The sequence below is a fragment of the Artibeus jamaicensis genome, unplaced genomic scaffold (assembly GCF_021234435.1).
Source record: "Artibeus jamaicensis isolate MK-2021 breed Jamaican fruit bat unplaced genomic scaffold, CSHL_Jam_final contig_497, whole genome shotgun sequence".
NCBI classification, from domain to species: domain Eukaryota; kingdom Metazoa; phylum Chordata; class Mammalia; order Chiroptera; family Phyllostomidae; genus Artibeus; species Artibeus jamaicensis.
Window position 1 is genome coordinate 422,011 of NW_026521863.1, and position 12,177 is coordinate 434,187.

The 12,177-nt window shown below is 62.3% G+C and overlaps 1 protein-coding gene across 4 annotated transcripts in view; it reads right to left on the reverse strand.

Moving 5' to 3' along the window:
• ERMARD (ER membrane associated RNA degradation) overlaps nt 1–12,177 on the reverse strand; it is a 22,827-nt gene continuing 10,650 nt past the window's right edge. For 3 of the 4 annotated variants that reach the window (XM_037126088.2, XM_053668734.1, XM_053668733.1), the window contains 9 exons: nt 10,324–10,353; nt 9,097–9,165; nt 7,654–7,827; nt 5,839–5,922; nt 4,233–4,309; nt 3,523–3,648; nt 2,966–3,184; nt 2,008–2,121; nt 1–533 (listed from right to left, as the gene is read on the reverse strand). In XM_037126088.2, coding sequence (XP_036981983.2) covers nt 365–533; nt 2,008–2,121; nt 2,966–3,184; nt 3,523–3,648; nt 4,233–4,309; nt 5,839–5,922; nt 7,654–7,827; nt 9,097–9,165; nt 10,324–10,353 — 1,062 coding nt within the window. In that variant the 3' untranslated portion in view covers nt 1–364. Of the gene's footprint in view, nt 608–2,007; nt 2,122–2,965; nt 3,185–3,522; nt 3,649–4,232; nt 4,310–5,838; nt 5,923–7,653; nt 7,828–9,096; nt 9,166–10,323; nt 10,354–12,177 lie in introns of all 4 variants that reach the window. The other variant, XM_053668732.1, reaches the window with a different exon arrangement.

Genomic DNA, 12,177 nt, shown 5'->3' on the forward strand with positions numbered 1-12,177 from the left:
GTGACAAAAATAGTATCATTTTATACAGACCAACACTGGTTCAGTGGGACTCATCAATCAGACCCGAAGGGCAGGCGGAAGTGTCCACGGGCGCAGTCACTGCCCACGCAGCGGCTGCTCACCACAGACCAGCGTCCTCCGTGGTCAAGGCCAGGCCGCCCGCCTCGCCCACGAAGCCGAGCCTCCCGGCACCCGGAAGGGGACAAGCTGACAGAACGTGTCCCCTGGTGCATGGATCGAGGGGGACACGGCCTCATGCAGGGGGACTGAGTGTCCCAGGAACCGCCCACCTCTGCATTTCCAGCTGGCCCGCCACGGAGCTCTGGTCCCCACGGGGCCCTGACCAGGGCTTTCCCAGGACCCTTCACTCGGGCTTCCCGGCCGAGTGGACCAGCATCTGCCGCGTCTCCCCGAAAGCCTGGATCCTCAGCAGCGCCGCGTGCGTGAGCGCCACCACCCTGCCCCACTGGTTCCTCCCGCAGCTGCTCTGCACCTCCAGGTTCTCCGTGTACTGCAGCAGCGCCTTCAGGAACCTGCTCAGAAAAGCAGTCATCGCTGTGTGTTCCTGGACAACGTGGGAACGACTGCACGCTCTCTCTGCCTGTGTCTGCCGGTCTGAGAAGAGGGCGTGCACACGAGGGGACAGAGGACACAAGTCACGTGGAGGCGGCCCCTGCAGAGGCCGTCACTGGTGGGGCCCAGGAGTCCCACCCACCCTGCCTTTTCAGATGTGTGCTCGGGTCGGGGCCGGGTGTGCACGCTAGGCCTTAACCTCCTACGTGGCGGTGAACCGCCCTCCAGGCACCGAGAGACCCGTGTCCGCCTGCCCGTCAGCTCTCACCCTCCAGGACGGGGGTTCCCGTGTCCTGGGAGACCCCCACTTGGAGACAGCCCGTGGTCTCACTGTGTGTTTCATCAGAGGTCCTACCGAGTGCCCACAGAGGGCGCTCTGACGGGAGCGGGGCTCCTGCGTTTTCTGAGCTCTGCTCACAGTCCCCCAAGAAGTTAGTGCCCTGAAGTCCACTCCGACTTCTGAAGTCTGGACGAGCCCTAACCGGGGAGGTGGAAGAAGAACTCAGGACTGCCCGGGCTTCTCTGTCATGTGAGCAGTTCCCGCCTGAGAGGGTTTTCAGTCAAGGGGACAGTGCGTCACCTAAGCCACCCTGTCCGTCACACTGGGGGAGCCGTGGGCTCCGGGCGGGGCGGCCGGGGTGCCATCAGCCATCCTGCTGTGCACAGGACGGCCCGAGAGTTGCCTGCTGCCCTCGAAGCTCAGAGCCAGCGAAACCCGGGGGCCTATGGGAGCAAGAGGCGGGCCGCCCCTGGACACCGACCCCCCGGCCACGTCCTGGGGCTGCCTCTGCACCAGCGTCGCTGCCTGTGAAACCTGTCACATGAAGGGTGTCCTGCTCTCGGACCCCAGACCCGGGCCCCCGCCGAGTGGGCTCCCCACAGTGGGGGGTGTTTGCCGTGAAGCACAGACTTGGTTTTGAGCCCTGACCCTGACTTGGGGTGTCTGCACGGCGCTCAAAACAGCAGCGGCGTTGGCTCCCCTGCGGGAAAGATGGCTGGACGCGGCCAGGGCCGCCCAGCACGTTCTCCGGGAGGTCGCCGTAACTTTCGCACAGACAGTGCACAGGGAGCCCCCCCGACCGCTCACGGGCCCCATGAAACCGTGAAGACGAGGGCAGGGCCAGGCAGGCGGCGGGGCTTTCCCTTCACCCTCACCCGCGGGGGGTCTTCCGTGGTTTTAGGGAGAGAGGCAGGGAGGCCGCATCGCTCGGTCGCCTCCCGTGTGCGCCTGGGCCAGGGGCCGCCGCGGCCTGCGCCCTGACTGGGACTTGAGCCCACAGCCCTTGGGTCACAGGACGCACCAACCAACTGAGCCACGGCGGCCCTGGCAGGCCACGGGGTTTCTAGAAAATCAGCAGGGAAAATACCCAAGGGCAGTACAGACTGTTCCGTTCCGGACACCGGGTGCTCTCCCCAGGGGCAGGACGCACGCACCTGAGGTACTGCCGGTGCCCCCGGGCCGTCTTCCTGAGGACCTCCCGCACGCTGAGCAGCTCCAGGGTGATCAGCAACAACACCAGGGTCAGCGCCGGAGACAGCAGCTTGGTGCTGAAAGTGCGCAAAAGGAGCCACAGTTCGTTAAATGAGATGGTTCTCGGTCTCACAAAGAAAACAGTGCTGCGCCCGGCCAGCCCTGTGTCTGGAGTCCTGAAATCCAAGCTTCTCCAAAGAGCCCTCCGAGTCTGCCGCCGTCTCCCCAGGCGGCGTGGCAGGAATGCCCGAGGTGTGCGGGAAGCCCCGCTGCCGCCGGCCCGGCCCTGCACACGCCGAGTCCCTCTTGGGCTGCCCACACCTCTGCCCCAGTCTGAGCCAGAGGCCCCTGCGCTGCAGCGGCTGGCACCGCCCTCCTGGACGTAACGCCCCTTTCTCTCTGCACCTGTCAGCGTCTTCCTCACAACCTGACGGGCAGTGGGTCACGCGGGAAGACCCGGAAGCGGCTTCCATGTGGAGTGGGCCCCACACCTCTGCGGCCCTGAGCAGCTCCAGTGGACGTGAGGGGCCACCTTCCCCGTGGCACTGGCAGAGGCCTAACACCAGGCTGTCGGGGGAGGAAGTGACGTCACGAGCACCCCCTGCAAACTGCCGGGCAGAGAGGGACTCGGGTGCACACCCCAGGAGTGACCCAGGAGCAAGCGACTTCAGACACCGCCCAACTCAAAGCCATGGGCATCTGTCCAAAGCGGCGATGTCCTGAGGGGGACACTCATGAGAAGCCCGGCCTCCGGCATGTCCCAGGTGACCTGCCGTGACGTTTGTGCTCCAAGCACTTGTTCGGATCGAAAAGACGACCGTGTTAAAATAGGTCCCGTAACTTTCTCTAAAAAGAAGCACTTCCTCTGAAGAACCCAACCTGCATCCGCAGGCGACTCTCGCCCCAGTGTGAGCCTCTCACCTGCTCAGCATGTGCAGGAAGTTCCGCCTCTGCCGCGAGCGCAGCGCCTTCTCCGCCCACTGCCGCTGTCTCTGCTCCAAGGAGGCGGCCACCTGCAGGGCCACACGGGCGCAGCGGGAGCTGATGCCTCTGAGCAGGGTCAGCACCTCCAGCGCGGCTCGGGGCCAGAACAGGGTTGGGACGTGGATGCCGCAGAGCCCAGGGAGCAGCCGGGGCCACCTGCGGGTCAGAGCGTGAGGCTGCTGGTCCCACCACACCTGCACCAGCAGCTACACTGGATCCGGGGGCGTGGCCAGCCGGTGCCTGCTCCCGGTCACTAGCGCCCCGGTAATCTCGGCTCGGGCGCGGTCTGCGCAGGCTTGACCGCGGCGAGCGGTCACCAGGCAGCCCGGCGTGTGCACAGAGACACGCGAGGCTCATCTGTAGCTCCTCTTGGGGAGCAGCCGTGAACACCGACGCCACTGCCACGCCCGTCAAACGTGCCGCAGAGAAAGCAGCTAAGACTCCGACCCTGACCCGCTCGCCCACTTTTCAACGGTTTTCAGGACGGCACTCACCTCTCAACAGGAACGTCCTCCAAGTCACTGAGGACACGGTGGTTCTCAGGGATGTGGCCGTACAGTTCACGCATGATTTTTATAATTAAAGAGTTGCAGGCGCTTATTTCAGAATTCTCTTCTAATCTGAAAAATAGAAAATATTTAAATTACCTGACAGTAACGAAGATGCCTAATTAGTGCCCATGCAAATTAGTCCAGGGTCTGGCACAAGTAACGCCCCTCCCTTATCCCAAAACCTTTTATTCCAAACTCACAAGCACATCATTCTGTAACTAAACAATATCACACGCGAGTGTACCACGTGGCATTTCAGGTGACACGTCCAGATCACAACTATAAGTCATCACACCCATGTGCTCACCCGACCAACCATGCTCCAGCAGGCCCTGCCCCGCCGTCCCTGTGTTCACGTGACTGGGTTACTGAGCGACGCACTTCACCTGCAACTTGGTTCTCCCAAGTGCGAACTAAGAAGCCGCCGCCGGAGGCGGTGGGGATGGCGGTGCACAGCGCTCTGCTGGCCAAGGTGACCAGGGACTCTGCCGGCCCGACTCTGCGACCCGAGTTTCTCGGGCCCCACTGCTCTCCTACGAGCCAGACCCCCGTGCCCCGCGGCCTCCCTGTCCCTGCGGGGTGTCCCCCACCCGAGGCTGCGAGCTTGGCCGACCTAGGACCTCCAGGCCTGCACCTCGGGGGGCGCGGCTCACCTGGCTGCTTCCCTCCCGGCTTCCTCGGGCGGAGGCGGCAGCGGCCAGCCCCGGATGCATGTCTCGCAGCCCAGCACCTGAGAGGGAGAGGTCTCCGTGCTTGTAAAGGTGTCACGGTGGAGTTCCAGAAAGTGCTTTTACCTTGTCACGGGTGCTACGGTCTCTCTGGAAGCGTGTCTGGGACACTGTGACAAGGCCCTATGCCTGAAAACGAGGCTGCGGTGTCAGTTTCCCACTGTCTCGGGTAGGAAGGGCAGGGCGGGTCATGTCCAGAAGTTCTCCCAACGCCCCGGCGATTAGGCTCGGAGGCGGGTCCCACCCCAGTGAGGGCTGGATTTAGTGGGCGGCCGGTCCCTAGCACCCGACAGAGGGCACCAGGCCGCTGGGGGGGGCCTGTCCCTGGTGAGGCCTCGGAGGTCACGGCCAGCACTGGGTTCCGCCATGAGATGGGACGGCAGTCCCCACGGCCCATCCCAAACGCTGGATGTGCGGAAGGGCAGTAAGTTAGGTGGCTGTTGTCAGCACGGCTGAACGTAGTGACTTGGGAGGCAGCTGTACACACCCGAGCCATCACCTCGAAGAGAAGAGGGTGCGAGAGCTTCTGCTAAACAAGAAGCGCGTACCAGGCGGCACAGCGAGAGTGACGGGCGAACTCGGCGGCCTGAGATCCCCTGTGGGGAAGGGACAGGGTGGGGGCCGGGGGCAGGAGGCAGCAGTTGCAGCCACGAAGCCTGGTGGGGCTGAAGGGCAAAGCCTCCCTCCTGAAGCTCCTCTCCCTCCTGGTTTCTCCCACCCGGCTGCCCTCAGGCAGGCACCGGTGTCCTCCCCAGAGTCAGGGGCAGACTGACCTTGGGAAGCTCAGACCCTGCCCGGCCGAGTGCAACAACCAGTGCATGGCCCTGAGAACCTGACATGGCACAGGGCCAAACCCTCACACCACATGGGCACGGCGGTGTGCCCATCTCTGCATGTCCACCGAGAAGAGAACTTTCTCCCTGGTGTCCCTGCTTGTCAGTGGTCGCTAGGCCGGGGCTTCACAAGGTGCCTTTCCCCTCGTCACCTTGGCAGACGACCCCGGGCATCTGTGCCATCCCCACAGCGTCTGGCACAGCTTGGTCTCCCCAATGAACTTCCGAGCCAGTGTGGGCCCAGCCCGCCTGTACCCGGGGGCCACCTCCACGCTTTGCATGGCACAGAGTGAAGCGCGACCTGAGCTAACATCCAAACTGGAGCCGCCTGGCAGGAGCACGCCCCGTTTTTCTGTTTGCTTGTGAGTAAACAGAGAACGTACAAGTCAGCAAAAGCTGGTAAGAAGATGTGATGTTCTCCATCATGGACGAGCAGCCGGTCCGGGGCTGATGACGACAATTGGAACAGCCTGCCAGGCTCCGTCCGCAGTCGCCCACGTAGTGTGAGAGCCACCCGATGACACACACGTCACCGTCACTCCAGCTGTGGCACGCGGAGCCCACAGCTCAGAAGGACCGGGCAGCGTGCCCGACACCATGCCGCTGAGCCGGCGCCCGAGGCCACAGTTAGGAAGCCAGATCTGCCGCCCCCAGAGCTGCCGCGACGGGGCAGCCGTGCAGCAGGGCTGTGTCCTCACCTGCTTCCGGAGCAGGGCCGCGGGGTGGAAGCGGGCGCTGTACCCAGCCGCGAGACGGACCAGCGGCTGCACCGCAGCTGCTTCCTGGCGGAGAGGAAACAGACAGGGGTCGCTCAGCTCTTGGTCTGGCCTCCCGCTCTCGCCTCCTCCTGAGTGTTTCGAGCCACGTGGGAGTCCGATCTCCCATCACTTCCCTTCATGTGACCCCCCCCCTGCAATGCTCTTCTTTAGAGAAGGAGTGAGGCGCAGTCCCCTCACGACCAATAGAATGGCTTCAAAAGAAGCCACGATCAGCAACAAAAAGGCCACACCCACTCTCGTCCACAGTGCAAGACGACCAGAAATAAATGAGAAAAAGAGATTCTAAACATTTGGAAAACTGAACAGATCCTCCTAAAGACAGGATTAAACATTAAAAATCCACAGCCCTGGCTGGTGTAGCTCAGTGGATTGAGTACAAGCCTGTGAAGCAAAGGGTCGCCAGTTCGATTCCCAGTCAGGGCACACACCTGGGTTGCAGGCCAGGTCCCCAGTAGGAGGCGCATGAGAGGCAACCACACATTGATGTTTCTCTCCCTCTTTCTCCCCCCTTCCCCTCTCTCTAAAAATAAAGAAGTAAAATACTTTAAAAAACATCAATACAACCAAGAGAGAATTACGTGGTTCTGAATGCGTAACTGCTAAACACACAAACCCTGGAAACAGTGAAAACGCCATCGAGTGTAGCCGGCACCACTGGGAGCAGAAAGCCCAAGTCAGCTGGGAGGAGACCAGGGCAAACGAGGCGTCGGGGGCGGGGGCGGGGGCGGGCAGGGGTCAGCGGCCGTCCTGCGTGAGCAGGGAGTGCCTGGGTCCTCGGTGTCACAAGACTGACGACGAGTGGCTGCACGTTCACCCCAAGTCCGAGGTCGCACAGCGGTGGGGGCAGGGGGTCCCGAGACAAGGTCACAAGATGCAGAAGGGGCCCTTGGGGTCCCCATGTGGGGGGCAGCCAGGACCCATGGCAGGAAGGTCCGTGATGGCGCATAGAGCCAGGCACGGGCTCTGCCCGGAGGTGACAGCCGGCGGCTCCTGAGCAGGGAAACCGAGCCCCATCTGCCTGCTGTGCTGAGGACACAGTGAGCGGGCAGACCCGTGGCGGCCACGGGTCTTGGGGGGGGGGCGGCGCACGGGCTGGGACGCCTTTCTCCAGGGAGGGCAGAACCTGGGAGGCGGGGGAGTGGGGAGAGCAGGACCCTGGCCCGGCGGCTGGACGGCCGGTGCAGAGGGCCTGCTGTCCGCCGTCCTGAGTCGGCCTGGCAGGCGCCCCTCCGGCCCGCTCTCCCCCAACTTCCTAGCTACTCCCCTTCCACCAGATCACTGTTCCTGCCGTGTTGGAGCTGCTAAACGGCTCTAACAGTACTTATGGCACGTAACATCTGGAAAGATGGAAATATCAGTAACATTGTAACCCGAGTCATTTATGTCACTACAGTAAAGAATTAGTTTTCTGATGGACACTGCATCCGCCCATGAGACAGACGCCTGTAAAATTCTCCGTTCCAAATACTCGGCGAGTCCTGCCTCCTAGTCCGGTTCTTCGGTTTGCAGCTTCCCATACGAAGGTGCTCTTGAGAAATGGGTTACGTTTCTCCAGACCAGGGCAGCGCTGGCTTACTCGTTGCCGGGGTCACATGTGTATACCTAACCAGCCCACACCCACTCGTCCCCACGGAGGCCACACAAATTAAGATGAGGAACAGTTAATTGCATTACAAATAAGCTCTACATCTCCGAGCTGAGCAACAGTGATCGGCCTTCTCCCTGACACGGTACCTTCAACTCTGACGCGGCGTCTCCACCCACGAACCTCAGCAGAAGCACCAGGGAGAACGAGAGCAGCTGAGCCGCCACCCCCCTGGGGAAGCTGGGCAAGCTGACCTCACCGTGGCTCAGGTGGTCTCTGACGCGGGGGCCCTCCTGGTGGTTCAGGAAGTCCCAGAGAAACTCCTTCCAGAAAGCAGACAGAGAAAACCCGCTGTGAGTGGTCTCGGCAGAGGGGAGGGAGGCGGCGGGCCCCACCCGACACGGTTAAGGAGCAGCGTGCAGGCTGGAGCCGGCCCCCGAGAGGCGGAGCTCACGGCCACCGGGCTGCACGGAACCAGCTGAACTCTCCTGGGAAGCCCTCTCCTCGCCGCACCCTGCCACTGGGGGCGAGACTGGAAAGGAGCCTGGGGCCTAGGCCCCTGGCCCAGTGGTAAATGAAACTCACCCGTTCTTTTCCTCTTTTTGATTTTTACTTATTGATTTGAGAGGGAGAGGAAGGGGGCGGGGAGGAAGAGGGGGAGGGGGAAAGGGAAAGAGAAGAGGCACCGATTTGTTGCCCGAGGCACCCATGCATCACTGGTTGATTCTCGCGCGTGCCCTCCCTGGGACTGAACCCGAAACCGTGTGCGTGGGGACAGTGCTCTAACCAACTGAGCTACGGGGCCGGAGCAACACGCCCTTTCCTGTCGTCACCTCCTGTGAGCGACAGAGCTGCTGAGTGAGCGTCTGGGAGCCAGGTCTCCAAGGCAACAGAGGACCCCCCCAGCACTGCGCCCCACGGCCCCTCAGGCACCCCCCTGTCATCTGCTGTCCTCTAAACGGCCCACGTCCGGGGCCTGCCCTGCAGGTTCGAGGGGAAGGGGCCGAGCGCTGCTGACCCAGGCAAACCGCGGGGCATGGAGGTGTCCCAGGTTCAAGACAGAGAAGGTGCTGGGCAAGGCACTCGCCGCCCTAATTTCCCAGCGGCGGGAAGGGGCGCCCGGCCTGCGTGCGGGTCTGCGTGGCACAGCAGCGCCGCGGCCGCCAGCCCCGGTTTGGAGGAGCGAGCACAGAACTGCTGACAGTCCAAGGAGTCGCCCCAACACCTTCGTGAAACTCGAAACAGTGATGCCACGGCTCTGAACGGCCACGGACGCTCCTCCGCCTGGCACCCCCGTCCCTCTCCCCTGACTGACGCTGCTGCCTCCCAGAGCACAGTCCACGCCACCAGCCAGGCCTCGCAGTCCCGGGCACTGGGCTGCTTGGCCACGGCGCCCAGGAGGTGGGCCTGCGCCGCCAGCACCCCTGCCGGCCCCACCCGAGTGGTGACGTGGGCTCGGACCGCACGGCAGCTCAGCGACTCCGTGAGCTGGCATGAGCCACGGAGCCTGGGCCGGGGCGAAGGCTGCTTTGGGAACCGCGCGTCACTCGCACACAGACGAGAGCAGCGGACCGAGGAGTCGGACACTTTACCATCGCGGGCTCTCCGAGGAGCAGAGGAAGCTGGTTGGTCCTGCCGTCACCCAGGTGCTCTGCCAAGATCTGAAACGGCACAAACAAGTGAGTTCAGAACTTCCCGCGACGGCCAGATGAAACTGGGGCAGTGGCACGGGAGGCCGGTACCAGTCAGGGGGCTCCTCTCCCCCTGTTCGGTGACCTTGAGTGCACACGTGTCCTTCACTGTGTGGGCATGTCTGTGTGTGCATGTGTCTACATGTACCCACGTGTATGCGTGCACACGAGCACCCGTATATTGTATGTGCGTTTACAGGCACACATGCATGTTTGTGTATACTTGCACGAGCATCTGTTCATGTGCCCACATGTGTTGGTAAATGCAAGTGTGTTGTATGCATGTGTGTACATGTACTTACATGTTCTTGCACCTGTGTATAGTGTGTGTGTTTGCATGTACACATGTGAGTGTGCCTGGCATCTTCCAGTCACTTCCTGAGCCACACAGCACTCGGACGGTGGAACCCCAGCCTGGTCCGGCCCCGCACCCCCACCCCCACCCCACACAGGCCTGGCTGTGCCGCCTGGTCTAACCCCACGGCACCGAGTGTGCGGTTACTAACCTCAAACCATTCACCTGGTAGAGCAGACTGCAGGTCAGCACGTGACCTCCTCAATCCCCTACCGCCTTTCTGCTGAGGACTCAATAACCACCCTGAGGCAGCATGGCCCGGATGCCTGCGCCCCCACAGAGACCCCCTGCTTCCTCTTGCGGGCTAACTCCAAGGTGCAGGGGAATTGGCATCCAGGACAGTGCAAACAAAAGCCTTCACACTCCAGGGGGGAGAAGAGGTGTTTCCAATGGCAATGCTACCTTCCGAATCCCACCCCCAGAACATGTGGATGGCACGTGTCAGCGCACACGACAGCCTTGCGGCTGCGTTTCACGTGCAAAACGAGGGAGCGCCCCTTCCGCCCAACAGGTGCATCTCCACAGTCGTCACAGCGCACACAGGGCCCGCCCCGCGCCTGCTGGTGCCGCCTGATGTCAGGGCGCTGGCCTGTGGTAACTGCAGGAACCTGGTGAACAGCACCGGGTCCCCAACAGCCTGAAAAGTGCACCGAACCCTCCACAGTGATTCCCGTTCACATGACTATCAGCGCTTCCCCGCAAGCACGGGCCTTAGGCCAGTCTCTAGTTTTGTGTTTGTTTGAAGATACCTTGTAACTTCTACGTTTACTTACTTCGTCAAAGGTGGTGTAAAGAGCCGTCGACTTCAGAAAAGGAAAGAAAAAAAAAGAAACAATTTAAGCAAAATACAAGCACAATGGTACTATTCAAAGCAGGAAAAATGCTACTACATGGCAGCAAATATGAAACCCTCTTTGAAAAATCAGGCAGCACTTTGGGAAGAATGTCCGGACAGAGCACTCGGCACTAAGGACAGGAGAACGCAGCGGGCCTGGCGCTGCCCGGGCCCCACCCGTGCGTGGCTCGGCTCGGACGCCCTCGCAGTGGTGGTCCCACAGCCTCGCAGACACACAGCCCCTGCAGGGGGCCGGGCTGCGCAGGAAGCCGGGACACCGGGGCACCTCCTCCAGCCCTCCCTGGTGTCGCTGTGGGGAGTTCAGAGGAAGGCTCTGGCGCCAGCACCCTCAGCGTCCCAGGCCCGGCTTCGACCTCCAGAGGCTGCGTCCCTCTGCACCACAGGCGTGAGCAGCGACCCGCTCAGGAAGGCTGCACGCATCACGAGATGAAGTCAGCACTTTGCGGGGCCAGCTATCACGAAGCGTTCTTACTTACTAACGCTTCATACTGCGTTTTCAACCAGACATTAGCAAGGGCTCTTCAGCGTCCCTTACTGTGCCGGGGACTCTGCAGCCTGTGCCTTTGGCTCCCAAACCCGGGCAGTTCTAAACGTCCGTCCGGCGGCCTGCGGAGCACACACACCCGCACGGAGGCGGAGCTTCTCGTCTGCCCCAGTCGGCTGCGTGCAGGGCCTTTTCTCTTCCGCGTGTGAGTGGCAGGGGCGCCGTCGCTCTCACCCTCCGACCTCAACGCAGATAAACCGACGCTGAGCTCTCTCTCTGGAGAGAAGCCTCGGTGGACATTTGGGAAATTCCTTGGAAGTCACATCGTCTGCAGGCACAGTCCCACGTTTGCCTGCTCGGTCAAAGGCACGCAACCCGACAGACACACGGCACAGCCACGTGGGGACGGGCAGTGCTGCTCCTCCTGCTGAAACCTCACCACACTGACTGGCACAGCCTGCGTGACAGGCTCCGGGCGTCGGCCCCGGGGGACAATGTGAGTGCCCCCTGATCTCAAGGACCCTGCACCAGGGAGCTCCACAGAGCGACAGGAGGCCACGCCGCAGTGCGTCCACATACAGCAGGAGAACCTGCGCAGACAGCGCTCTGGGCGGCCACTGTCACGGACTTACAGGGTCGGGCAGGGGCCGGGGGTGACCAACGGGGACAGCCAGGTGGTTCAGGAACTGAACGGTGGGGAGCCGAATCGCACCAGAGAAATCAGGGGGAGGAAGCAGGAGAGAGCCCGGGCCGGACGCTGAGACCCCCCCCCCGACTCTGTGTCAAAAGCGTGAGCCTTGTGTGCGAGGCCCGGGGGCTCGTCGGTGGGAGACAGGCAGTGGCCACGGGAGAGTGGGTGCAGCAGGGAGGGCGCCGTGACCACTGGGTGGCAGGCCAGCCCAGCTGAGCACGGGAGCAGCCAGGCGAGGCTTCGGTGCCGAAGAGAAAAGGCACGAAGTCTGACGTGAGCTGCGCGGAGACCGAGCTGCCGGCCACGGAGAACAAAGTGCAGGCAGAACCACAGGAAGCACTGATGTTTGGGGCCCGGGCGACAGGGAAGATGAAGGAGAGGGAACTCGTGGGAGACGAACAAGTTTCTCTGAAATAAAGCCAGTTTGAGACGCTGGGCAAAACCCACAGGAGGATTCTCAGCAAACAGGACACCCAGGGGCGGAGGCAGAGCCTGGGGACACGGGCCCGAGTGTTGTCTGACGGCGGCTCCCACCGCGGCGACTGCCTCGGTGCGGCTGTGGGGGCTCCAGGGGCAAGTGCAGAGACAGCACAGGA